The sequence below is a fragment of the Parambassis ranga genome, chromosome 6 (genome assembly GCF_900634625.1).
Source record: "Parambassis ranga chromosome 6, fParRan2.1, whole genome shotgun sequence".
NCBI classification, from domain to species: Eukaryota; Metazoa; Chordata; class Actinopteri; family Ambassidae; genus Parambassis; species Parambassis ranga.
This window is the reverse complement of record NC_041027.1, coordinates 4,892,472-4,919,857: the sequence shown is the minus strand read 5'-3', so window position 1 is coordinate 4,919,857 and position 27,386 is coordinate 4,892,472. Positions and strand designations below refer to the sequence as shown.

General features: G+C 40.6%; 2 protein-coding genes and 2 non-coding genes across 9 annotated transcripts; 3 read left to right on the top strand and 1 right to left on the bottom strand.

The window, feature by feature from the left end:
• The first annotated feature begins 5,725 nt into the window (after positions 1-5,725).
• On the top strand, positions 5,726-23,662 carry cnot1 (CCR4-NOT transcription complex, subunit 1). 6 transcript variants are annotated; one of them, XM_028407493.1, is made up of 49 exons: positions 5,726-5,867; positions 7,406-7,703; positions 8,045-8,152; positions 8,567-8,659; positions 8,821-8,889; positions 9,012-9,066; positions 9,275-9,478; positions 9,614-9,782; positions 9,951-10,077; positions 10,237-10,347; positions 10,565-10,735; positions 10,896-11,023; positions 11,237-11,477; positions 11,564-11,683; positions 11,828-11,950; positions 12,036-12,187; positions 12,308-12,458; positions 12,682-12,892; positions 13,143-13,256; positions 13,973-14,097; positions 14,216-14,502; positions 14,581-14,659; positions 15,029-15,274; positions 15,362-15,502; positions 15,608-15,787; positions 15,913-16,029; positions 16,117-16,227; positions 16,401-16,478; positions 16,738-16,915; positions 17,075-17,226; positions 17,420-17,716; positions 17,852-17,992; positions 18,077-18,181; positions 18,387-18,506; positions 18,611-18,805; positions 18,964-19,106; positions 19,272-19,380; positions 19,511-19,680; positions 19,818-20,049; positions 20,139-20,387; positions 20,596-20,759; positions 20,865-20,982; positions 21,096-21,197; positions 21,358-21,531; positions 21,695-21,844; positions 21,933-22,113; positions 22,273-22,405; positions 22,484-22,618; positions 22,707-23,662. In XM_028407493.1, exons 2-49 carry the CDS (start codon positions 7,602-7,604, stop codon positions 22,783-22,785), a joined length of 7,140 nt encoding a protein of 2,379 aa, XP_028263294.1. In that variant the 5' UTR covers positions 5,726-5,867; positions 7,406-7,601; the 3' UTR covers positions 22,786-23,662. The 6 variants fall into 6 exon arrangements, with proteins under 6 accessions (XP_028263294.1, XP_028263291.1, XP_028263295.1 ...); XM_028407490.1 differs by having other exon boundaries at positions 15,020-15,274; XM_028407494.1 differs by having other exon boundaries at positions 8,561-8,659; positions 12,682-12,880.
• A 6-nt stretch (positions 23,663-23,668) lies between these two features.
• Positions 23,669-26,533, bottom strand: setd6 (SET domain containing 6, protein lysine methyltransferase). Its single transcript, XM_028407488.1, has 9 exons — positions 26,444-26,533; positions 26,076-26,156; positions 25,743-25,887; positions 25,525-25,666; positions 25,245-25,439; positions 25,007-25,148; positions 24,722-24,902; positions 24,393-24,529; positions 23,669-24,287 (listed from the first exon to the last, which is right to left on the bottom strand). Exons 1-9 carry the CDS (start codon positions 26,468-26,470, stop codon positions 23,961-23,963), a joined length of 1,377 nt encoding a protein of 458 aa, XP_028263289.1. The 5' UTR covers positions 26,471-26,533; the 3' UTR covers positions 23,669-23,960.
• Positions 26,534-27,022: 489 nt separating this feature from the next.
• trnap-ugg (transfer RNA proline (anticodon UGG)) lies at positions 27,023-27,094 on the top strand. The gene has a single exon. It is a non-coding gene; the product is annotated as a tRNA-Pro (tRNA).
• A 220-nt stretch (positions 27,095-27,314) lies between these two features.
• On the top strand, positions 27,315-27,386 carry trnap-agg (transfer RNA proline (anticodon AGG)). Its single transcript has one exon. It is a non-coding gene; the product is annotated as a tRNA-Pro (tRNA).

The window sequence follows — 27,386 nt, the reverse complement described above, 5'->3', positions numbered from 1 at the left end:
CGGAGGAGGAACTCTTCTTCTGCTGGCTTCCGACGACCCAGTTTACAGATGCACTACCGTCTCCTGCCGGTTAACCACACACACACACTTAATAACAAAGGAAAGAAAAAAACAACCGACACTTAACTGGAAATAAGTTACACAGCTTTTTAGAGGGAAATGAATCAGTTATAATTATGTCACAAATACTGAGAATATGAGACTGAATACTTTAACCTTAGTAAATAATTTCACTGTTTCTTGATTTTTAGTTTGATTGTCGTTGCTAGGCAATCAAACTCTTGTTATTCACCCTCTTTCTTCTTTTTTATTCTTCCGTAACATTCTGGGTCAACTTTTTTTTTCCAGTCATGTCAGGTCAGGTCAGGTTTTTTCAAAAAATTCTAGTTTTTCAAATATCTAGCAATTTTGGTGTCATTTTTAACATGGGAGTCTATGAGAGAGACCTTCAACGAGGGACATCTGCCAAATGTATCTCCTCCTACAAATTTCAAGCTACAGACTCCATTTAGTCTTAAAATGCTCATTAGATGCTGCTCTATCAAACCTGTATTCAGAATTTTCTAATTCCGAATCGTTTCCGCACGCCAGGCTCTCACAGCCTTGGTGACAGGCTGACACACAGAGGCATACAAAGCTCTGAATTGCTTTGATTCTCCAGTTTTCATTTGAGTCAGGGTACAGATCAATAAAACTGATCAATAAAACTTTTAAAACTCTAACCTACTACTGTTTTTATTTCAGATATGAATAATATCCACACAGGTTTAGATCCATTTCTCATCTTATCATCATCCATGTTAAACTACTTTCCCAACGTGTAATTGTAATGCCACCAAACAGCTGTCATGACCTTTTTAACTCATGAAGCGCTATCTAAACCTGGGATGCCAGGTGTTGTGTGTATATCTGGGACTACCTTCACCCAATCAGATAATGTGTCTATGCCATCAGTACTATTTTTTTTTTTTTAACAACTGAAACAAACTAGCATCTGGGTTGCAGTGCTGTGGCTCAACCACACGTGCAGGTGTGGAAGCCTGGAGAAAATAGATTGTTGTTTTGTTAACACCTGCATAGATGCCCTCTGGGTAACAGGCTCTGTGGAAAGTGGCTTAAACAACCTTAACCTGTATCCCCCACAGACTGTGTGGTATCCCCACATATGCCTGATAATGGCGGAGGAGGGAAAAAAATCACCGCAGGCATTAATGCATTAATGTATACCAAAACAACCAGACAGATGGCGTTCTGTAGGCCATCACTATGACTATTATTTTGTAGGTGAATAACAACACATAACAAATGGAGTCTATTCCCGATGGATCATATTATGTATAATGACTACATCTTACAGGCAGTGTAGTGGCCTACTACATTATATTTAAAGAAGCTTTCTTTAGAAGATAGTTTGTTTATCTACTTTCCCATACTGGGTCCTCTTCTCTTCACTATCTACATGCTACCCCTCAGTGATATCCTGCGCAGACACAATATTAACTTCCACTGTTATGCTGACGACATCCAATACCACTCACACCCGGTAGCTCTGATGGCTCACATATCCTGTCCTGTTTAACAGAAATTAAGAACTGGATGTCCAGCAATTTCCTACAGTTAAACGATGCTAAATCAGAAATTATTATCATTACACCTTCCACCCCCAACCCCAGCTATGTTGCCCACCTTTCCACCTGTCTTGGCACCTGGTCTAAAAATATATGCACTGAGGCCCGCAACCTGGGTATCATCTTTGACTCCAGACTTTCTTATGACACTCAAGTTACCAAGGTTGTTCAATCCTGTTTCGCACAGCTAAGGCAATTAAGAAAAATTCGACCATTCCTCTCCCGACCTCTGTTTGAAACAGTTATACATGCACTAATCGCCTCCAGGCTAGACTACTGCAACGCCCTCTACTCTGGTATCAGTAAACATAACATTCACAGACTACAATTAATACAGAATGCCGCTGCAAGGCTTCTCACTCATACAAGGAGAAGTGACCATATAACACCAGTTCTAGCTGCCCTTCACTGGCTCCCTGTGAGTTTTAGAATTGATTTTAAGATTTTACTGATGGTTTTTAAAGCAATAAATGGCCTCGCCCCCTCCTATATGCAGGACCTTTTAACCCCTCACGAGCCTGAACTCCGCCTGAGATCCTCTGGAAAACTCCTCCTATCAGTCCCCACAACCCGGCTAATTACAAAAGGTGACCGCGCATTTGCTGCATATGCGCCCAAAATCTGGAACTCCCTGCCAGAGGATATCAGGCAGGCTAACTCAGTGACTTCTTTTAACCCTCATGCGTTGTTCGGGACATTTTTGTCCTCTGAGAGAAATTTTTCTGTTTATTTTGGCCATAACTTTGTCAATATGTGGACAAATTGAATCATTTTTCCTCAATAAGCTTAATTTTACATAAATTTTGTTAATATGATTTTAAAATTTTTCATAGGTCAACGGTACACTGTGGGCAAATTTTACCCCCTAATGTGTTGTTCGGGGACAAAAACGTCCCCTAACTTTAACGGTTTTAAAAATATATTAGATAAATATTTTTTTGAAATTTTTTTGCATAGCCCTTTTAATTAACTTCAGTTCTAATCAACAGTAGTGAAAAAATCATTTTCCCCCAGGATTTTAACCCTTTAATCACCAATTTTATAAGGGGTGGTGCTGAAAATTGAAAAAAAAACACACAAAATGGCTCATTTTTAATAGAAAAGGTGAATGTGGACTGGATTCTTTTTAACCTTTATTATAGTCTTGGTCATGTCAAACATCAGTAAAAAAATTGACTTTATTGCATTATTAGTTTTTGCACAGCACTGGATTTTCTTTTTTTCTCCCATTTTGTCCCATAGACTTACATTATAAACACACTTTTTTTGACTGCACAGCCATGGCACTAAATAATCATGCATTCTTGATTGTTGGTGGTTTACCCTGTTGGTAGGAGGTAACATTTGTGATTTTTACAGTTAACAACTTAATTACCATATTAACCCTTTACCTGCAGGCCTGTGCTCATGTACTGTAGTTTCTGGCTTAAGTATATGGAGTTATAGGGAGTATTTTAGCACATAATTGTGTGTCTACACACTATGTGTGTATGTTAGAGAGGAAGAGAGCCATTTGCACACTGTCAGGGAAGGAAAGTCAGGAAAATAAAGTTACTAAGTAAGTGAAGTGTACCTAATTCAGACGTACAACGGCAATGCATAAGCATGTAAAATGAAAACATCCAGGAGTTCTGGCGTCTGAAGTTGTGGATGGGTAAAATAGCTGTTTTTTTTTTTTTTTTTTAGCTTTCGGAAAACACGTCCTCCAGTAGAGTGACTTTACTTTTAGGTTAGTGTCTCAGTTGAGATCACTGAATTAGTCTAAGTGAGGTCTAAGTGCCCCTTTTCCATGGTGTGTTGCGCTCCACACGACCATACGTACATGTGCATGTTACTAAATAGACACCATAGATAGATAACTTGATAACATAATAAATAATCATTGACTAACCAAATCTAATCTACAGTTTAGTCCCCTACTAAAATTAGTATTAAAAGTAGTTTAGTAAAGTAAAGTAAAGTAAATTTGTTGCAGCCCTAAAAGTAAGTGCCGGGCCCTTTGATGCTGAGAGGTTCAGACTAAACAAAACAAAAACACTAGTGGACTTGCATGCATCCTCCTGGTCATTTAATGGTGACAAGAGCAGCAAGCAGCATGAAGAGAGGATTCACCTGTGCATGAGTGAAGGATTCACTTGTGAACGAATGAAGGATTCGCTTGTGAACAAGTGACGGATCTACTTGTGCAGCCTTCACAGCTTCACAGCCTGGCCCTTCATAGAGCCAGGCTGCACAATCATTGTGCACAAGTGAATCCTCTCTTCATGTTGCTTTCTGCTCTTCTCACCATCAAATGACCACAAGGTCACATGTAAGACCACTTGCCTTTTTGTTTTGTTTAGTCTGCACCTGTAGACATCAAAGGGCCACACGTGCATAGCAACACTTTCTTTGTTTTTGTTTACTATGAAGACTCTGTGGTTGTGTGTACTCACAGACAACAAGGTCAGTGTGCAAATGGCTCTCTTCCTCTCTAACATACACACACAATGTGTAGACACACAATTATGTGCTAAAATACTCCCTATAACTCCATATACAAGCCAGAAACTACACTACATGAGCACAGGCCTGCAGGTAAAGGGTTAATATGGTAATTAAGTTGTTAACTGTAAAAATCCCAAATGTTACCTCCTACCAACAGGGTAAACCACCAACAATCAAGAATGCATGATTATTTAGTGCCATGGCTGTGCAGTCAAAAAAAGTGTGTTTATAATGTAAGTCTATGGGACAAAATGGGAGAAAAAAAGAAAATCCAGTGCTGTGCAAAAACTAATAATGCAATCAAGTCAATTTTTTTACTGATGTTTGACATGACCAAGACTGTAATAAAGGTTCAAAAGAATCCAGTCCACATTCACCTTTTCTATTAAAAATGAGCCATTTTGTGTGTTTTTTTTTCAATCTTCAGCACCACCCCTTATAAAATTGGTGATTAAAGGGTTAAAATCCTGGGGGAAAATGATTTTTTCACTACTGTTGATTAGAACTGAAGTTAATGAAAAGGTCTATGCAAAAAAAATTCAAAAATATATTTATCTAATATATTTTTAAAACCGTTAAAGTTAGGGGACGTTTTTGTCCCCGAACAACACATTAGGGAGAAAAAAAGAAAATCCAGTGCTGTGCAAAAACTAATAATGCAATCAAGTCAATTTTTTTACTGATGTTTGACATGACCAAGACTGTAATAAAGGTTCAAAAGAATCCAGTCCACATTCACCTTTTCTATTAAAAATGAGCCATTTTGTGGTTTTTTTTTTCAATTTTCAGCACCACCCCTCATAAAATTGGTGATTAAAGGGTTAAAATCCTGGGGGAAAATGATTTTTTCACTACTGTTGATTAGAACTGAAGTTAATTAAAAGGTCTATGCAAAAAAAATTAAAAAAAATATTTATCTAATATATTTTTAAAACCGTTAAAGTTAGGGGACGTTTTTGTCCCCGAACAACACATTAGGGTAGTGTTTGCGAACAATGCATGAGGGTTAAATCTCTTCTTAAAACTCACTTTTATTGTTTAGCGTTTTCATAAACTGGTTCATTTATCCATTCATTTATTGTTTTACTTTATTGCTTTTAATTGTTTTATGCTTATGCCTGGTTTTATCTTACGGGCAAAATTTTTTACTTGCATTTTTTTTTTTTAAATCATTATTTTGTATTTTATTCTATTTTTAATATTTTAAATTGTTTTACGTCTTATTGACTCACCTTGTGTTTATGAATTTTACTGGATGGTATTTTAACCAAGTTCTGCTGTTCCTGCTTGGATTTTATTGTACAGCACTTTGAAGCTGAGTGTTTAAAAAAGTGCTTTATAAATAAAGTTATTATTATTATTATTATTATTATAGTTTTCTCTCTATTTTGCGTGTGAAACGAAAAAGCCTAATTGATTCCATTTATATAACGACATCATAAAACAATACTTCTCGTTGTTTGATATATGAAATAAGTTTAAACTACCAAAAATTGCATAAAATGCAATTGCATAAACAGATCATGCACATCCAGGTGCCTACAGGCGGACACCTAGTGCGTCGCGCGAATAAGCTCACGCGCTCGTCTCCACCACCGTGAGCGCGCCGCAGCGGTGACAGTCGCCATTTTATTTTGAAAATCAAACTGAATTGGAGGCTCAGCCATAGACTGAAGCACCCCTTCCATTTCGTCAAGTTTGTTGAGAGAGACACGAAGAGATGAGGATCTGAATTACTTTCGTGGGAGCACGGTGAGGCCTATACGATATTCAGCAAACAAACATCGACAGGTTTTATATATAAAACATAAGCAGCGATTTTAATACGGAGGAAAGCCGTTGACCAGCAGCGCGGGGGAGGTCTATTTCCTGAAAAGCAGCTGTCATATTGATTCACCCCATGAAAGTAGTAATTCTTTAATTAAGCAGTGTTTTCGAGTAGTGTAGAAAATTGTTTAGCGCTAAATGGGCCAAGTTGATGCCGTACGCCGTCTTGATATTTACTCGGTATAAGGAGTATGGGTTGTTTTCAAAGAAAGTCAGCATTGAGCCGAAAATGTTGACTATTCCCTATATTAGTCGGAGCCCTGAGAAATAAGCTAACGTTAACAAGGTTAGCTAACATTAGCTGTAACTATCACACAAAATCCATTCATTACTCATGGCCGTCAGGTTCACGCCCAAAATATCGCTTCTTTGGTTAAGAATTGGCAAAACGACGTATTATAAATAAATAAAAGAGCACACACTTAGTTGCTTTTGTCTTTTTCTAAACAGCCTGAAACGGACTCATGTTGCTAATGCTAGCACATCATACATGCTAATACAGTAGCATTAGCTTGTAGCTTACAGGGAGTTTGTAATATTGCTCATTGGTTAATATAGATAATAGACCGCGTGTTATTGAAGCCAACCAAATGAGATGTGAATGCAAACTAGTTGTGCGTTGTACGACGCAGCTAGTGATAGTGTGTAATAAGTTAAACGTACAATATTAATGCTAATTGTCGGCGATGATGTTGGCTAGCGTCAAGTTAAACTTCACCCTAGCAAGTGTTTTATCGCCGTCAAAGTGATGTTAGCTTAAGTGGGTAGCTACCCTTTTCCACTTGCAAGAGGAGCAGAGGGGCACCTTCAGAGGTGATATTTGTTTTAAATCCATTAACTAGCTTTAGCTGGGTCACGTTTTATAAAGTTGTCTTAAATTCATGGCTCCGCTTCTCGCTCAACAATATGTATACGGCTTGCGAATGGTCATCTGGCAAGATTTGCTAATGTTTAGCAAGTTCTTTGTTTTAGTTGGTGCGTTTATTTAACTGGTTGGTTTATTTATTTTTTTAGAAACCACGATTAGCTGCTGTTAATGCTACTTAATTTCTTGGTCATTTCATCTAGTGAGTAAACTCGCTTTGAATTTGTGTGCCAGACATTAGGTTGCTATTGAGGCCTACTTCAGTCTTCTGGCACGGTAAGTTTATGTAACCCTTCAATAGCTCACTGAAGATGTGTACCAAACTATATAGCTAAAACTCGTATTGACCATATTGATGGACTTGATGTGCAGGTTAATGGCTTAGCAGCCTTTATTATATTTGACTCAAATTTGGGTCTGTTTTAAGTAGGCCTCAAAGCCTGTCATACTGTTTGGTGTTAGTAGAGAGTAAATATTGTCCTTCATAATAGTAAGTAGCATTCCTATGTTTTGTGCACCTCATGAAACAGTTCCAGTTATTGTTTTTTTAATTGCAGAATGTTTTATATTATAGAAACATTTTTTTTTTCCATTGCAGATGCTGAACCAGATTTTAAACTGAAGGACCCTATCTACTAGCACTGGGAGCCACTGATCGAGCACTCATTTGGAAGCCAAATTTTTCACACCTTTTTGGGGGGGGGGAGCAGAAGTAACTTATCACTGAAGTGACTAAAGGGGAATAATGGTGATTTTGCGCCGTGCTCGGCCGCCTGCTTCCGCCCCAACCAGCAATGAATCTTGACTCGCTCTCGCTGGCTTTGTCTCAAATCAGCTATCTGGTGGACAATTTAACAAAGAAAAACTACAGAGCCAGCCAGCAAGAAATACAGCATGTAAGTGTAATAACAATGTCAAATGCATTGGTTTTATATCTGGGAGCACATATCAAAATTCTTTTATTTGGTTAGCTGGGGTTTTCTTTCTCATTCCTTACCATACATTTTATTTTCAGTTGTTTGCCAAATTAATGAAAATGTGTAGAAGGTCTTACCTTTCACTTGTTTTGATGTTGCACAGTGGGTAAAGCTCACTGATTTGTCTAGAAATACTTATGTGGGTGCAAATTAGTTTTATAAGAAAACTGTTTAAAGATAAGGTGTCAATGTGTGTTTGAGTAAGGTCTTAAAAAATGTCTCTAATCCCACATCAACTGATATTGTCCGTGTGCTCCTAGATTGTAAATCGTCACGGTCCTGAGGCAGACAGGCATTTACTACGCTGTCTCTTCTCCCATGTGGATTTCAGTGGCGATGGTAAAAGCAGTGGCAAGGATTTTCACCAGGTAATTTTTGATCAGAGACACATTTGTGTTATAGATTTTTCTTAGGTCTTTGTTGTGGTATTGAAACAATATTTATAGGACACAGATGAAGAAATTGTTTTTTTTGCTAGTTGCATCCTTAGAAGACACTGCTAATATTTGTGGCTCTACATTTCTAAGATGTCTTTATATAACCCCCTGGTGGATCCTAGCTGCTATTACATATATAATTTCAGAACACAACCTGTATTTAATTAACTTTCTCTCACTTTATATGATTTTAGGGACTGAGTGGCCATTAGTTAAATGTAATGCTTTTTGTTTCCTATTGATTGTTGACTTAATTTCTTATCTTGTGCTTCACCTGCTTCTGTTCTCTTCACACTCTTTTATTCTCCTCGGTACTTTTGCCTTTTCAATTTGCCCAAGACACAGTTTCTGATCCAGGAGTGTGTGTCGCTGATATCAAAGCCAAACTTTATCTCTACTTTGTGTTACGCCATCGACAATCCCCTACACTACCAGAAAGTAAGGAACAGACACAGCAGTTTCTGTTAAACTTGTCAAAAAATCCTTTCAATACTTTATTTATAGTCTATTTGTTTTTTTTTCTTGTTTTCTAAAAAATGTTTGCTTTTGGTCGACATTACACCATGACAAGCTAACAACTGAAGATTTTTGTATTCTAGAGTTTGAAGCCATCAGCCCACTTATTCACACAACTGAGTAAGGTTCTCAAGCTCAGCAAGGTCCAAGAGGTAAGCTGAAGGCTTCAGACAATGTAACTACAGTAGATTTGATAGTGACTTAAAACGTCAAGGAAAGGAAAAATACATCTGAAATTATAAAACTTTTTTAAACTTTCTCATTTATTTCCTAGGTGATATTTGGCCTTGCTTTGCTCAACTCCAGCAACACAGACCTTCGTGGTTTTGGTAAGTGGTTGTAGCAGAGCTTGACATACTTAAAATGAACTGAACCTGATACTCAGTGGTGTTTTACTGTTGTGCAAGTGTTTAGTAAGGGCATTGTAACTTTATCAATACAAAGACAGGGAACAATATTGCTGCATCTTTTACATAACTCCATTACAGATGACGTTAAAGTGTTCTGACTTAACTACTTGCTTTGACTCTTTCACAGCTGCACAGTTCATCAAGCAGAAACTTCCTGACCTCCTGCGGTCATACGTTGACGCGGATCTCGGAGGGAACCAGGAAGGTGGCTTCCAAGACATTGCCATAGAGGTGTTGCACCTACTGCTCTCCCATCTACTGTTTGGCCAGAAGGGAGCCAGTGGGGTAGGGCAAGAGCAGATTGACGCCTTCCTGAAGACACTTTGCCGAGGTATGAAGGATTACTAAAAAAAGTTGTTTTTTTTTTTTACAATTGACTTTTCTAAGTCAATTGTAAAAATATTTAATTGAACATAAATACTTTGTCACAGTGGAAATGGTGCTAAATGTGTTTGTTGGGTTTCAGATTTCCCCCAGGAGCGCTGTCCTGTGGTGCTCGCACCACTGCTGTACCCTGAAAAACGGGACATTCTCATGGACAGGATCTTGCCAGACTCGGGGGAGTTAGCTAAGACCATAATGGAGAGTTCTCTTGCAGAATTCATTCAAGAAGTTGGCTATGGCTTCTGTGCTAGGTAATTTTCTACTCATGCACTTTACAGTGTAATATGACTGAATAATAAGAAATAATAAAGAAAATAAGAAACACCCCCAATTTTGCATTTTCTTTAGGTCACACTGTACCTCTGCATGCACAGTAAATGAGCCCTGAAGTGACCTGTTTGTCCTCTTTGTCTCTCCAGTCTTGATGAGTGCAGAAACATAATCCTCCAGTATGGGGTGAGAGAAGTAACAGCTAGCCAGGTAGCCAGGGTTTTGGGCATGATGGCTCGGACCCACTCTGGCCTGACTGATGGAATCCCACTGCAGGTAAGATATTCTATTGATGGACGGGTTACAAAGCTATCGCAAGATTTAGGGCACCTTAACTAATATTTAAAAAAAAAAAAAAAGTATCTTATTGTAGTTATCAGTTGGATTCCTTTCATGTGCAAGCGCATTAATTTTCTATGATGTTTCCTCCAACAGTCCATCTCTGCTCCTGGTAGTGGTATCTGGAGTGATGGCAAGGACAAGAATGATGGTTCACAGGCACATACATGGAATGTTGAGGTTCTCATTGACATTGTCAAAGAAGTGGTAAGTAAAGTTTGTGTGCTCTTTCCCTAAAACCCAACATATTTTCCATTGACAACAACAAACAATTACCTTAACTAAAAATCAAAACAGTTTTGAGTGGTAAGATTGTATGCATTGTGCAGTTTGATCCAAATCAGTATATGGTCCTCTGAAGAATCTTGTAGCATCTTATTGTTTGGTTCTGGATTACATCAGTAATTTTTGTCTCTACCTTCAGAACCCCAACCTGAACTTCAAAGAGGTGACATATGAACTGGACCACCCAGGATTTGTAATCCGGGACAGCAAAGGGCTGCATATAGTGGTGTATGGTATCCAGAGAGGGCTTGGTATGGAGGTCTTCCCTGTTGATCTAATATATCGGACATGGAAACATGCAGAGGGACAGGTAACTGTACAATAACTGTTCATTCTGGATAATCTGAGTTCATGTGTTTGATTCTGCAGGCAGATTTGGAAGATATTTATGCTGACAATAAAGTGGATTCTAATTTTAAATGCAGTGCAAGTGTAAAAAGAATAACTGTTTTATTTTTCATATCTTCCAGTTGTCATTCATTCAGCACTCCCTGATGAACCCAGATGTGTTTTGCTTTGCCGACTACCCTTGTCACACAGTGGCGATTGACATTCTTAAGGCTCCACCAGAGGATGACAACAGGGAGATTGCTACATGGTATGGCTATTGTGCCACTGTTGAGTTACTGAAGTTCTGTGTTTTTGTACTTGAAATATTAACATATTTTAGATTGTTGTAAATGGCTAGTATTTAAATTGGGTGCCTGTTTGGAGAAAAACCTAGCATAGCACCTGCATGTTGTCATGTGATAATTGTCACAAATTACTTTGCTCTTTGTTAATGCATTTATTTGTCTACATCCTTTTACAGGAAAAGTCTTGACCTGGTGGAGAGTCTCCTTCGGCTGTCTGAGGGGGGCCAGTATGAACAGGTGAAGCAGCTGTTTAGCTTCCCAATCAAGCACTGCCCAGACATGTTGGTGCTGGCATTACTGCAGATCTCCACCTCTTGGCACACACTGCGCCATGAGCTCATCTCTACCTTGATGCCCATCTTTCTGGGCAACCACCCTAACTCGGCCATTATCCTGCACTATGCCTGGCATGGACAGGTTGGTATTTTTTGATTTTAGTCAATTATCTTATTTTTTGCCTTGTGATAAAATTTCTTCCATTTTTTTATTTTTTTTATTTTCAGGGACAGTCTCCCTCCATTCGTCAGCTAATTATGCATTCTATGGCTGAGTGGTACATGAGAGGGGAGCAGTATGACCAGGCCAAATTGTCTCGCATCCTGGATGTGGCCCAGGACTTAAAGGTTTGTTTCAAAATACTTTTTTTATGTTGCAACTGCTTTCCCTGAGTTCAGATGGTCATGAATGGTTTAAAAGTAAGACATTGTGAATTTGTAATGACACAGCTTTATCTTGCATTTCATTGTTCCAATACTTTTTTTTTACAGTCTCTATCGATGCTGCTGAATGGTACTCCATTTGCCTTTGTTATTGATCTTGCTGCACTTGCCTCTCGCCGTGAATACCTCAAACTTGATAAGTGGCTGACTGACAAAATCAGAGAGCATGGGGTAAGTCTTTCAATCAATCTTAAGTGCAGTTATTTATGTCTTATTCTTATAGAATTTATAGTAATATTTCTTGTCTGTGTGTCAGGAACCTTTCATCCAAGCATGTGTGACATTCCTGAAGAGGCGCTGTCCATCCATAATGGGAGGTCTGGCTCCTGACAAGGACCAGCCCAAAAGTGCCCAACTGCCTCCAGAAACTTTAGCCACCATGCTGGCCTGCTTGCAGTCGTGTGCTGGGTGAGATTTTGTCTAGCTCCTTTCTGTAAATTTGTTGTTGATCTTAAGTTAATGTCAGACTTGCTCAAGTCATTTCTGCCATTCCATTACACATTTTAATGAGATTTCCTTTTTCCTCAGGAGTGTGTCACAGGAGTTGTCGGAGACAATCCTGACCATGGTTGCCAACTGTAGCAATGTAATGAATAAAGCCCGACAGCCTCCACCAGGTGTAATGCCGAAGGGACGTGCCCCAAGCACCAGCAGCCTAGATGCCATCTCACCTGTACAGGTATCTTTATGTCAGCCACATCATGCTGCTGCAGGCAAACTTATACCTTTTCATATTTGAAATGACTGGTAACTCAATTGATCTGTTGCTCACCTTTTTTAATTTAATATGTAGTAGATAATTATAGTGGTTACATCACATTGTACACATCATACTGGAAAAGGCCTCAAGTTTGTGTTACTGACTGCCCTTCTTTGCTTAATTCTTTATTGCTGTTGTCTAGATGGATCCGCTGTCTGGCATGAGTTCCTTGAACCTGGGGGGCACAGCCACCTCCCACACTCAGAGCATGCAGGGTTTCCCTTCATTGAGTTCAGCTTTCAGTAATCCCCAGTCCCCCGCAAAAGCCTTCCCACCTCTCCCTAACCCTAACCCCAGTACACCTTTTGGGGGCATTGGCAGCCTCACCTCGCAGCTTCCTGGTATGGACTCTGGTACTATGATATTTGATTATTTTCTCTAAATACAAACATGCTCACATTAAATACTGCAACATTAATGCCCTTTCTCTCTGCCCTCTTTAATCGACGAGAGAAAAGTTGACATAAATGTCTCCACAAAAAAAATTGTAGGGTGTAAATTTCACAGAGCACCCAATACCTGTTGACTTAGTTGAAGTTTAGATTAAAGGCCAGTGATTGAAAAGGTGAAACTGAAATGATTGAGGTGTTTTGTTACTTCCAGGTCCCTTGGGCTCAGGCATTGGCTCTGGTCTGGGGATGACATCAGTAAGCACTGATCCTTTTGGCACCAGGAAGATGAGCACACCAGGCCTGAACCCACCTACCTTTCAGCAGAGTAAGATGAAGGCCTGTAAGTGGTGGTGGTAGTGGTGTGACTGAGAGCCCCGCTCTGCGCTGCTCAGCACTGCATTTCCTCTGACAGTGACTGATTAGTTTTTTTTTGTTTTTTTCTATTACACTATAACATTTTTTTATATACATTATTTGATGAGCTTTTAAATCTTAAAAGCATTCAGGTAATTTAATTTTGTCATTTGACATTATCCAACCAATCAGAGTAAATGCAGATCAGTCTCCCATTCCTTGTCTGCTTATGCTGACAGCCCCACTTTAATGTGATGAGTGATAATTTTGTATGCATCAAAAAGAGGTCCTATCTGTCCTGATCATTTCATAAGAGGATTTTTGCAATTAGTGAGGTCACTAAAGAATGTCATTACCATTGCTATTGTGACACTCTTTGAAGCATACTCAGTAGATTTGGAACAATATTTTATTGCACACCCTGCATTCCCCAGCCATTCTAACTGAGGAGATGCTTTTATATTTGCATACCTACCTAAATTGCTTCCAGAGAAGACTATATTTGGAAAACAATATTTAACCAGCTCAATTAAATATTCTTAAAGACTTCCTTTTGATGCCAAATATAACACGTGACTATACAATGGTTGACCTTTGTATGATTTATCTTGTCCATGCTTCACTAATTTTGGATTACAACAGAACAGTTGTAAAAGGAAAAAATAATGCATCCAACTCTTCTTCTAGCCGACCTTTCTCAGGTGTGGCCCGAAGCAAACCAGCACTTTAGTAAGGAGATTGATGACGAAGCAAACAGTTACTTCCAACGCATCTACAACCACCCACCTCACCCAACTATGTCTGTGGATGAAGTGAGTAGTGAAAATGATTCTTCAGATTAACAAATCTATATGCATGCATTTTTTTTTGTCTCTGTCATTTTTAAATATTTTACACCTACGGCTCTAAATTTACACTGTTCCTGTCCAGGTACTGGAGATGCTGCAAAGGTTCAAGGATTCAACCATCAAGCGGGAACGAGAAGTGTTCAATTGCATGCTTCGCAACTTGTTTGAGGAATACAGATTCTTCCCTCAATACCCAGACAAGGAGCTGCACATCACTGCCTGCCTTTTTGGTGGCATTATTGAGAAGGGTCTGGTCACCTACATGGCTCTGGGCTTGGCCCTAAGATATGTTCTGGAAGCCTTAAGAAAACCATATGGATCCAAAATGTATTACTTTGGAATTGCTGCCCTGGATAGGTTTAAAAACAGGTACTGAAATGTTGTTTTTCAAAAAAGGAATGTACAAAATATCTTCTTGTGTCAAGCTGACATATTTTCTGCTTCTAGACTAAAGGACTATCCTCAGTATTGTCAACACCTGGCTTCTATTGCTCACTTCTTGCAATTTCCCCACCATTTACAAGAGGTAATCAGGTTTCCTTAATTTGTGTTGGTGTTCACATAGGAAAAAAGTTATTGGAGTACCGTAGCAATGTACACTACCCTTATTTATTTAAAAAAAAAAAAACACTTATTTTTTTTTCCCAATGAAAATAACATTAAAGTAATCTGACGAAGTCTAGACATCGTTAATGTGGTAATTGACTATTCTAGCTGGAAACAACTTTTATTTAATGGAATATCTATGTAAGTGTACATCAAACCCTTTGGGAAATGCTTTGTTTGTATATTTTCTGTATGTTTTACTCTGTCCCACCTCTGTGTAGGGATGGATTCTTACATTTAGATCAATTAAATCTCTCGCTCTGCACGTTTAAATATCCTGTGTGTGCAGTATATCGAGTATGGTCAACAGTCACGGGACCCTCCGGTGAAGATGCAGGGCTCCATCACAACCCCAGGCAGCCTGGCGTTGGCACAAGTTCAAGCACAGGCCCAGTCGCAGCAACCTGCTGGCCTCAAAGCCCCACAGCCAGGCCAGTCCAGCACCCTCGTCACTACCACCACGACTACAACCACAGCAGCAAAGACAACCACCATTACAAGACCAACACCTAGCGGCTTCAAAAAAGATGTGCCTGTGAGTGTCTTTATCTGTAAACATCCTATGTGACATGTCGGCATTGTCAATTATTGACTTTTCTGTGTGCACTCTTTATACTTGCAGCCCTCCATAAATACTACAAACATTGACACCCTGTTGGTGGCCACTGACCAAACAGAAAGGATTGTAGAACCTCCAGAGAATGTCCAGGAGAAGATTGCATTTATTTTCAACAACCTTTCTCAGTCCAACATGACACAGAAGGTAAAGACAAACTGACAAATCATTAATCTAATCAAAAGTGTATATATATATATATATATATATATATATATATATATAAAAATACATAAAATGTTTTCTTTTTAGGTGGAAGAGTTGAAGGAGACTGTTAAAGAGGAGTTCATGCCCTGGGTGTCTCAGTACCTGGTGATGAAGCGAGTTAGCATTGAGCCCAACTTTCACAGTCTTTACTCGAATTTCCTGGACACTCTTAAGAACCCGGAATTTGTCAAGATGGTCCTCAATGAAACCTACCGCAATATCAAGGTAACACAGGCATTTTATTTCTTGCTAGTTTCTGCCATAAATTTTATATCTGGCTGCTGGATACATGTCTGCCACACTTACTGCTAGCAACGTGTTGCAACATTCCTCCTCTTTCTGTCTTTCAGGTGCTTTTGACCTCGGACAAGGCAGCTGCCAATTTCTCTGATCGCTCCCTGCTGAAAAACCTGGGCCACTGGTTGGGCATGATAACACTGGCCAAAAACAAGCCTATCCTTTACACAGTGAGACTTCTTTAAGATTTTGTTGCTGTCAAGTATGGTCCTTCTATTTGCTTTAGAGTTGGCTTCATTATTTTTCTTTTTTCCTAGGATCTGGAGGTCAAGTCTCTGCTACTGGAAGCCTATGTGAAAGGCCAGCAGGAGCTACTCTATGTGGTTCCCTTTGTGGCCAAAGTTTTGGAGTCTAGTCTACGTAGCATGGTAAGCACCAAAGTCAGAGCCTGTATGGTGTCTTGATGCTAAGCTACATAAAATATCACATCAGACAACACACACATTTTTCTTAAAAATAGTAGGACAAATGGCACAAAATGTCTGATTTCACAGTGGTGATTCCTGTGTTTTTTTAATTGCCTTTGTCTTTGACACTGTAGGTTTTCAGACCACAGAATCCCTGGACTATGGCCATCATGAATGTTCTTGCTGAGCTGCATCAAGAACATGACCTTAAGGTAATAAATTACTCCTGTTTGTAGTGACTTACAAGTGAAAGCTGTAGACATGGGTTCAAATGCAGTTAAGCTAAAAATGGGCAAAGTTATTTTCTCTAACATTTACACTTTAATGATGGCTGGCTACAAAACAGTAATGTATTCAAAATGTATTTTAGCTCTCTAATATCTGTGTAAACCTAAATACTTGTCTGTAGCAGTTACATTTTTATTTACCAAAACTACAAAATTGAATTTTCACATTCTACTTTTTTTGCAGTTGAATTTAAAATTTGAGATTGAAGTTCTATGTAAGAACTTGTCTCTGGACATCAATGATCTGAAGCCAGGAAACCTGCTAAAGGACAAAGAGAAACTAAAGAATCTAGAGGAGCAACTGTCTGCACCAAAGAAAGAGGCAAAGCCTCCAGAGGAGATGCTACCAGTTTCTACCACAGGTAGTTGCTCTATTGTCTGCATTTTGGCTAAATATAATCCCAAATCTAAAGTATTAACATTTTTGGACTTTTTTCCTATGGTCTTTGTTAATTTTGTATGAATAATTGCGTTTTCTTATGATTTTAATCAACCAAGCATTTTTTTTTTTTGACCAACAGGAGACTTTGTCCCGTTTGCAGCTCCTCCCTCAACCCCAGCTGCCACCACCACTTGCACAACTACTGGACCTCCAACCCCACAGTTCAGTTACCATGACATCAATGTTTATGCTTTGGCCGGCCTAGCTCCACACATCAATATCAATGTCAACGTAAGTATAAAAGCCAGTTCATGCCGTCTGTGTATAGGGACAGCTGTAGACTTGCACATGATTCTAGTGACGTAACAAGTGTGACCAGTTGTCACTAATTGTCGTGCTAAGTGTTTAGACCATCAGTGGTCTTGATGACTTTTCCATTCTTTACAATTATTCCACAATTAATATTTTTTTTTTTTTTTTATAGATCCCACTGCTGCAGGCTCATCCTCAGCTAAAGCAATGTGTACGCCAGTCAGTGGAACGTGCTGTCCAGGAGCTGGTCCATCCTGTGGTTGATCGCTCAATCAAAATTGCAATGACAACATGTGAGCAGATCATTAGGAAGGACTTTGCTCTGGATTCTGAGGAGTCTCGCATGCGCGTGGCTGCACACCATATGATGAGGAACCTGACTGCTGGCATGGCCATGATCACCTGCCGTGAGCCTTTGCTCATGAGCATTGCTACAAACCTTAAGAACAGCTTTGCTGCTGCACTTAGGGTAAGGAATCATACACAAGGTTAACTAGTTAGAAAATAAGACAGAGCTGTTCAGAAATCTCAAGACACATTGCCAGTCTTCTGGATGGCATATATTGTTCTCAATTTTCTAGCATGAACTGTTTCTCTCTCTCAGGCACCAACCCCCCAACAGAGGGAGATGATGGAAGAGGCTGCAGCCAGGATTGCTCAAGATAACTGTGAATTAGCTTGCTGCTTCATTCAGAAAACTGCCGTGGAGAAGGCTGGCCCTGAAATGGACAAGAGACTAGCCACGGTGAGACCTCAAAACGGGACTAATTCAACGGCAGTAAATTTATATGTTCAGTTTCATGAGCTGTGGCCTGCGTCTCTTCTCTAGGAGTTTGAGCTTAGGAAGCATGCACGCCAAGAGGGCCGTCGGTATTGTGATCCAGTTGTTCTGACCTATCAAGCTGAACGTATGCCCGAGCAGATCAGACTCAAGGTAAGATCATTCCAACATCAGTCATCCCACTAACACAAAATACCCTTAGGACCCACTGTATTTGTGCAGCTTGGTTGGTTGTTTATGGTTTACCATTGCCCTAATTATTGCATCTGTACAGTATATCTGACTGGGTAATGGTTCAGATGTACCTTTTATTGTCTATGGTTGCCTTGTAAACAAACTCAATGTGTGTATGTTGCAGGTTGGAGGAGTGGACCCTAAGCAACTGGCTGTATATGAGGAGTTTGCCAGAAACATTCCAGGTTTCTTACCAAGTAATGATCTCTCTCAGCCCACTGGCTTCTTGGCTCAGCCCATGAAGGTAAATTTATATCCGGTGACCCTTTTTAAACAGTTAGTTATGTATGTAAGTGTCAGAAAACTAGTTGTGATTTCTAACCTGCAGACTTTTCATTTCTATCTCAGCAACAGGCATGGGCAACAGATGATGTGGCTCAGATCTATGATAAATGCATGGCAGACCTGGAACAACATCTTCATGCCATCCCTCCAGCTCTTGCCATGAATCCCCTGACCCAGGCACTGCGCAGCCTGCTGGAAGCTGTGGCTTTGGCTAGAAATTCCAGGGATGGCATTGCTGCTCTCGGTCTGCTGCAGAAGGTAGGACAATTACGTATCCTCTTTAGTAGAATATCTCTTGCAGCCCCTGTTCCTGTCCCTGCACTTTCCTGAACAGTACACTGTTTAGATGCACTTGCTGACTTGGGAGATAGGAATGATCTTGAACTCATTTTTGTATTACTACTTGATTTTTCCAGGCTGTGGAAGGTCTTTTGGATGCTACTAGTGGGGCTGATGCTGACTTGCTGCTTCGCTATAGGGAGTGCCACCTGCTTGTATTGAAAGCCTTGCAGGATGGACGTGCCTATGGACCACAGTGGTGCAATAAGCAGATCACCAGGTGAGTAATGACAGATTTGAAAGAACTGTGATGTTGTCATATTGAACTGCATTACACTTAACACGATCTCCTGGTTGCTTTTCAACATAGATCATTATAAATAAATCATAGATCCTTAGACAAATTAAGACAAATCTTTTGTGTCTTAACTTGCTGTGTTTATAGGTGTTTGATCGAATGCCGTGATGAATACAAATACAATGTAGAAGCAGTGGAGCTTTTGATCAGGAATCATCTTGTGAATATGCAGCAGTATGACCTGCACCTTGCACAGGTACACATTTTGACTCTTTTGCATGTTCATATTCATATTTTTCTCTTAGAATAAGGGGCTTACTTCGTGGTCAAGTAAGAAATTAGTGCTATTAGGTTTTTAAGATGATTTATTTATTTTTTTCTTTCAGTCTATGGAAAATGGATTGCACTACATGGCAGTTGCATTTGCCATGCAGTTGGTGAAGCTGTTGCTGGTAGATGAACGCAGTGTGAGCCATGTCACGGAAGCTGACCTCTTCCACACAATTGAGACTTTAATGAGAACATGTGCACACTCCAGAGCCAATGCACCAGAAGGGTAAAGAACTACAACAATGTTAAAACTGGTTAACACACAGATCACCTGTCTGAAGATGAGTCTGAAAATTGGAATGATTTAATTGTTTTGCATAGGTTACATGTTACTGAGATTTAACTACCAAATCTTCTTCGCAGGCTTCCCCAGCTGATGGATGTTGTTCGCTCCAACTATGAAGCCATGATTGACCGGGCCCATGGTGGACCCAACTTCATGATGCACTCTGGGATTTCACAGGCTTCAGAATATGATGACCCTCCAGGTCTGAGGGAGAAGGCAGAGTACCTGCTGAGGGAGTGGGTCAACCTGTACCACTCAGCTGCTGCTGGTAGGGATAGCACCAAGGCTTTTTCTGCCTTTGTTGGCCAGGTAAACTCTCACTTTATTAAACAAGTACAAATGATCAAAAGTCATAAGCACTCTTAATCCTCATGTGCACTCTGCTTTTCTTTATCCAGATGCACCAGCAGGGAATCCTGAAGACAGATGATCTGATCACACGATTCTTCCGGCTGTGTACGGAAATGTGTGTGGAGATAAGCTACCGGGCCCAGGCTGAACAACAGCACAACCCAGCAGCTAGTGCAGCCATCATCAGAGCCAAATGTTACCACAACCTCGATGCCTTTGTTAGGCTCATAGCCCTGCTGGTCAAGCACTCCGGAGAGGCTACCAACACAGTGACAAAGATCAACCTCCTCAACAAGGTGTGCAGGAACATTTGAATTTTATTTGTACATCCCAGTGGTGAAAAAGTATTGGGGTATTTTTCACAGCATTTTATACCTAGTTTTAAATAACTGTTCCCATTTAATTATATAAATGAAAGCCATAGACCACACAATCTCTTGTGGCAGTCAGTGATTGCACAATTAATCCACTTGATTCTGATTGCAATCTGCACACCTTTTCCAGGTACTGGGTATTGTAGTTGGGGTGTTGATCCAGGACCATGATGTCCGTCAGACAGAATTCCAACAGCTGCCCTACCACCGGATTTTCATCATGCTGTTGCTAGAACTTAATGCCCCTGAACATGTCCTTGAGACCATCAACTTCCAGACTCTCACTGCCTTCTGGTACGATGTCACTTCATCTGATGGGTCTGCCACAGGAATTAATGATTCTGTCTGTATGATTATTACATCTTACTTTGAAGTAACTGTTTTTTTTTCTATCTTTAGCAACACCTTTCACATTCTGAGACCCACCAAAGCACCTGGCTTTGTGTACGCCTGGCTGGAACTCATCTCCCATCGTATCTTCATTGCCCGGATGCTAGCACACACACCACAGCAGAAGGTATATCAAAATAAGATATCTATTTTTTTTAAATGATGAATTCATTCTTTATAGGTAAATGTCACTTTTATGGCTTTTGAATGCTGGATTAATCAACTGTTGTCCTTTTCCAGGGTTGGCCCATGTATGCGCAGCTGCTGATTGATCTCTTCAAGTACCTGGCCCCATTCCTGAGGAATGTAGAGCTCAACAAACCTATGCAAATCCTCTACAAGGTGCGCTCTCCAGGAGGTTTCCATTTAGTTGTATTAAGCTGAAACATTGAACATAACCTGCTCCCAAGCAAGTTAAATGTGCCGCATAAGTAACCATGATGACCTAACCAGGTTAGAAGAGGAAAAAATTAATGTCTTTCCCTCCTTGTTGTGTGTTTAGGGCACACTGAGAGTCCTCCTGGTCCTGCTGCATGATTTCCCAGAGTTCCTGTGTGATTACCATTATGGCTTCTGTGATGTTATCCCACCCAACTGCATCCAGCTTCGCAACCTCATCCTCAGTGCCTTTCCACGCAACATGAGGCTTCCTGACCCTTTCACTCCCAACCTGAAGGTAAATGCATGCACAGTATGAAAGGTGTTTTATTGATGCACCTTTTAGTGTGAGTAGTGGACCTTCCTCTGACCCGCACTACAGAAGTGCTACTTTGATATGAACTATGACTAATAAAGTAATTCTCTCCTTCTTTTGTCTTTTATAAATACTCTTACTTCAGGTGGACATGCTGAGTGAGATCAATATTGCTCCCCGTATCCTCACTAACTTCACAAGCGTTATGCCTTCCCAGTTTAAGAAGGATCTGGACTCTTATCTCAAGACACGCTCACCTGTCACCTTCCTGTCTGAGCTGCGCAGCAACCTACAGGTAACAATGGTGACCATCTATTTTAAGTTGTAATTGTTACAATATAACTACAATTTGGTATTAATTGTGTCTGTTCTTTACTTCCTAGGTTTCTAATGAACCAGGAAACCGCTACAACATCCAGCTGATCAATGCGCTAGTGTTGTATGTAGGCACGCAAGCAATTGCTCACATCCACAACAAGGGCAGCACACCCTCTATGAGCACCATCACGCACTCTGCACACATGGACATTTTCCAGAACCTGGCTGTAGACCTGGATACCGAGGGTAAATAAAACACAATCTACATCTGCTTCTGTTATGTAGATGAGCCTAAGTGGAGTAATTCAATTTCAGTTAATACAAAGACATAAGAATAACACCACATCTCTAGACTGTTTACCTTTCAGAACATTCTTATCAGTTTTCTGGCCTCCTGTCTTCCAGGGCGTTACTTGTTCTTGAATGCGATTGCCAATCAGCTCCGCTACCCCAACAGCCACACTCACTACTTCAGCTGCACCATGCTCTATCTGTTTGCTGAGGCCAACACTGAGGCCATTCAGGAGCAGATCACCAGGTGAGATCTTTTGCAAGATGTTATCAGGTGAAGTCTGCTGAAAGTGCTTTTAGTTCAATCTTTGTTCGTGTTTTTCAGGGTTCTGTTGGAGAGGCTGATAGTGAACAGGCCTCATCCATGGGGTCTCCTCATCACTTTCATTGAGCTGATCAAGAATCCTGCCTTCAAGTTCTGGAGCCATGACTTTGTGCACTGTGCCCCTGAGATTGAAAAGTAAGTATCCTTTTTGACTCTCCGCCTGATCACAGTAATGTTAAACACGTGCCAATGCTAAGATTTGTCTTCTTGTCTGTCTGCTCAGACTATTCCAGTCTGTAGCCCAGTGCTGCATGGGACAGAAGCAGGCCCAGCAAGTGATGGAGGGCACCGGTGCCAGCTAGCCTGTGTACCAGCCAGCTTGTAGCCCTTGGGAGAGATGCCATGGCCTTCACCCACCCACCCCCCACCACACACAAAACACACACACCTCCCTCTTTACCGTTGGCACTGGATAAACTGGCAACCACAGTCATTTGAGATGTGGACGAAAGGACTACTGTTCATGGATCTAAGAGTTAAATTTTTGTTTATCCCCTTTGGGCTGAGTTGAGATGGAGAGGTTGGGACATGCTGTTTAATATACTTTTTTTGATGCTTTGATGTAAATATTGAAAAAAAAAAGGGAGAACAGGGGAGTAGGCAAGTGGAGATCAATGCACATGTCAAATAAAATGTATCCTGACATGTAAAGACATCTGAACATATTTTCACTCACTTACCAAAGTTGTTGGTTTGCTTCCCACCCACACACATCCTTTTTTTTCAGACTTTTTTTTTGCTTTCAGAGGCTGAATGGTAGATGATTGAAGGAAGAAAACTGCCTGCTACTTTCATTTGATTCCTTTTTATCCCCGAGTGGGACAGAGATGTAGTTGAGTCTCCCAGGTGGGGTGGGGGGTCTACTCCTAGTGTGTCTGTGTGTTGGTGGAGATGGTTTGCTGATGGTTTGTCCATTTGAAACTGGCTCTGGAAGTCTCTCCCTGGCACTTGTATAATTGTGCAAAGTGATGGCAACATCTTACCTTGACAATTTGTATAAAGATCCAAATTGAAGAACAACAATAGAAGGACCAATACAGCCCATTTTGTAACATTTTGAATGTTTTGTAAATGTATTGGTCCATGTGTTGTATTTTGTAGTCCTTTCTAGTTTGCCTTTAGTTCTTGCTACTTAACTGCAGTATGCATACATACAAGAAATAAAGCATTCAAACTGCATTTGCATCTGTGTTCTTTCAAGGTCCAGGTTTTACTTAAAACTCACAAAAAGTGCAATCTCTTGGAATGAAGATTGTGTCACCAACATCAGAACGGATTGTGTTACAAGAGTAGACAAATTGTAATTAGTTTACAGAAGTTCAAAGGTTATCACTACTGGGGAAAAAGATTTTAGATATTTTAGATGGATTTACACAGTGGTTTGCTGTATGTCTATAGTAAAGTTGGCAAGCTCCAAATTTTTATGTACATCCTTTTCCAGGAAGTATTTATTCACTTTGTTTATACAACAAAAGTCTTATGTCTTGGTGAGCTCCAGCAGTCTGTACAGGATGCTCTTCTGTCCGTAGCGCACATGCAATGCATTCCGCTGCCTGCGGCTCAGTCCTGCAAGAGCTGCCTTGTCCTCTATCAGTGCTTGGTCACTGTCCACCTTCTCCTTGTCTACATAGGATCTCAGAGTCAAATGGGTTGCCTTATGAATCAGCTGTTTCCATGAGGCCTTTAACTCAGGGAGACCGTCATTGGAAAAAGCTACAGTAATCTTTTCTTCATCTTCATCATCTTCTTCCCATCCTTCATTGTCTTTGAATTCTAGGAACTCTTCTTTCGACATGCACAGCACCTGATAACACAAAGCAAGCCGATAATTGTCCATGTGTTCTTGTTCAGAATGCTGTCAAACTGATGTAGCAAGTGTTATTAGCTCTGTCTGTAGGTGCTGCCTTACCTTGAGTGCAGTGTGTAGCTCCATGTCTGTAAGGCAGCCCTGTTTACCAAACACAAAGGCTGATTTTTCTGGCATCATCTGACACACCATCTGCCACTGGTCCTCCATCAATTGCCGATCCAGATCAGACTGAATACCTGCAGGAAGACGGGAATGATGAAAAGCTTAAGTATCAGTTATGATACACCTTTAAATAATCTCATGTATACCCCTCTGTAAACTAAATACTTTAACATTTTATTACATCAAATACAGGAGGAACCCTTGTCCACATTCATGACAACTGTTGAGTGATATAGTGTGTGCTGTTTCTGGAATCTGGCGATCACCTTGTGTAGCAACTTTGTAGAGGGTAGTAATGGGGATGTCAGCGGTGTCATTGCTGTTGTTTGGATATGGCTCCGTGAAGCCGTACATATGAAGTAGCTGCCAGTTGGCCATCTGCCCGTATGTGTTAAATACCTCCTGGCCTTTATGAATGGGGCGCACGCTAACCATCTTCAAACTGTCCTGAAACAGGATAATTGCAGAGAGGTTAATTCACTGATCAGACAGAATTAAACTTAACACTTCACACACACACACACACACACACACACACAGGCCTTCCTCACCAGTGTGAACTCTAGATTAGCATTGTGATTGGACACGTGGTTAAGCATGTCGGCCATAGGAACCATCATAGGTGGGTTAGGGGGCTTCTCATCTTCATCATCCTCATCATCATCATCATCCTCATCTTGAGGCTCCTGGAAACTGCAGAAAGGCAGAGATACCAAGCAAAAGGGATTGAAGGAAATCTGTTGAACCTCAAAGGACAAAACCTATGTGTAAGAATCAAGCAAAGCTGACCTGTAAGCCATGATGAAGGCCACCATCTGTGTGTACAAGTCCAGTGTGTGCATATTGGGGTTCCAGAAGTCAGGATGTCTGGTCATAAAAGGAAGAACAACATCTGTATACTCCTGCTGGATGTTAACCAAATCTCTGTCCACGGCCTCTGGGACACCTGTTCCCTTTAGTAGCAGGTCTCTCTCCTCTTTATGCCTGAAAATATTAGTAATATTAAAGAGCGCAAATAACTGGAAGGAAAACCTGAAGCTCAGTGAGATGTTAAAATGTGAATTCTTACCAAAACATGGGATGATCCAGTGTCTTGAAATCAGTCCACAGAGAGAAGTAGGGTTTCCAGGTAGACTGTGAGGATGTGTACTCATACAGTAGAGCCAGCAGCAGGGGAACCCAGCCAGAGGTGCTCTCTAGAGATGCCTTCTCTGCCACAAAAAAATACAAAGTTAGAAAAAATGAAGATGAGATGCAGCTTTAAAGCCTCTTTGTAGTTTTTAACACCTTTTTCCAGCAGTGCAGAAACTTTGGTTGTTCCCTGATGGAGAAGAGCTGATCTGGGAATAGTGAATAAAACCTCTCCTTCCTCTATGTCGTCCTTAGCCAGCATCCCGTACTCTGCCACTGTCCCCTCTTCACTCACATACACCTGCAGATACAGGCATTTAAATTAAAATGACAGGAATTTCCAAGAGTTTAAATCGATTTACACTCTTGGAAATGACTATGACCTGCATGAATGAGAGCATCCACAGATAAAATGACAGGAAGTTAGATCAATTCAGAGAAAAGAAGGACCGAAACTACATAGCTACACGATCAAATAACAAAGCCTACCTTACTGCTGAGTACCAGGCCGACTTTGTCACACCACTGCAGAAAGCTGTGCAGAGGGCTGAGCTCTGAACGGTTATCTACCTGCCAGCACACATGGACAGAAACATCAGTTACACTGTGTGATCAGACATGTGACCTTCTGTGTTTCCATTTAACACAGAGGTGAATTAAAGACCCTGCTCTCACATCTTAATAATTAGCTTATGAGTACAGTGATAACTTTGGTAAACGTACGTCCATTACTCACATGTGATTTACAGTGAACACTTACACAAGCTACTGACACAGGAAGCGGACTGCAAAGTAACCAAACCACATAAACTCAGACGGCCATATGTCGAATATGATAAAAGTGAATCAACTGTCACCTTTGCTCGTTTAGCTTCTGTTGCCATCTTGCAATTCTGAACGCAGACCCTGCACTTTACAGACGCTGATGCTAGTTTACTAGCCACTAAGCTATCTCGCGCATGCGCACTGTGAAGGAATACTTGCACAGTTTTACCCCGTACGTTGACTTCTAGGCAGAACCTGAATGCGCACAATATGACCAAGGAAATTGGGCACAATGTTGCAACGTGCTGGTCATGTTTTAAGTAAAAGTGGGAAATCTTAACGCTTGAGTCCGTAAGATCTAAACTGACGATTGATTACATTATTGATTGAATGTCTACGTTTAATCAATCAATGTACGCTCTGAGATTTTATGGACTAAAAAGGAAAATGTTCCTGTTTCCAGACTAACTTTGACTAACTGTTGACGGTTTAGAGAATATGGGGATGTACATAATACCCTTTACTGCAATGGCTTAAATAGCTGGATAGTGTACCGGGAAATTGGAGACCAGCTAATACGCATCCACATACTTTTGTTCATCAACCAATGACTCTAGACAACACGCCTGCCACATCACCTACCTGTGATTGCAATTTCTGTAGCAATGGCTGGCTCGTTGGTCTAGGGGTATGATTCTCGCTTTGGGTGCGAGAGGTCCCGGGTTCAAATCCCGGACGAGCCCTTACTTTTTTCCACTTAGGATCAAATGTCACTAATGTCAAAGTGACAACCACACAACTATTTTAGATTCAGCCTTTTGAGCTAATTCATTTCAAGATCCATTTATTAATCCTACCACCAGGGGGTGGTATTGGACGAGATCGAATGCCACATCAGCAACATCGAGGGTAATTGCAGATCCTGATGGGACAAACTCACAGATGTGGACAACTGTATATGTAGGCTCGTTGGTCTAGGGGTATGATTCTCGCTTAGGGTGCGAGAGGTCCCGGGTTCAAATCCCGGACGAGCCC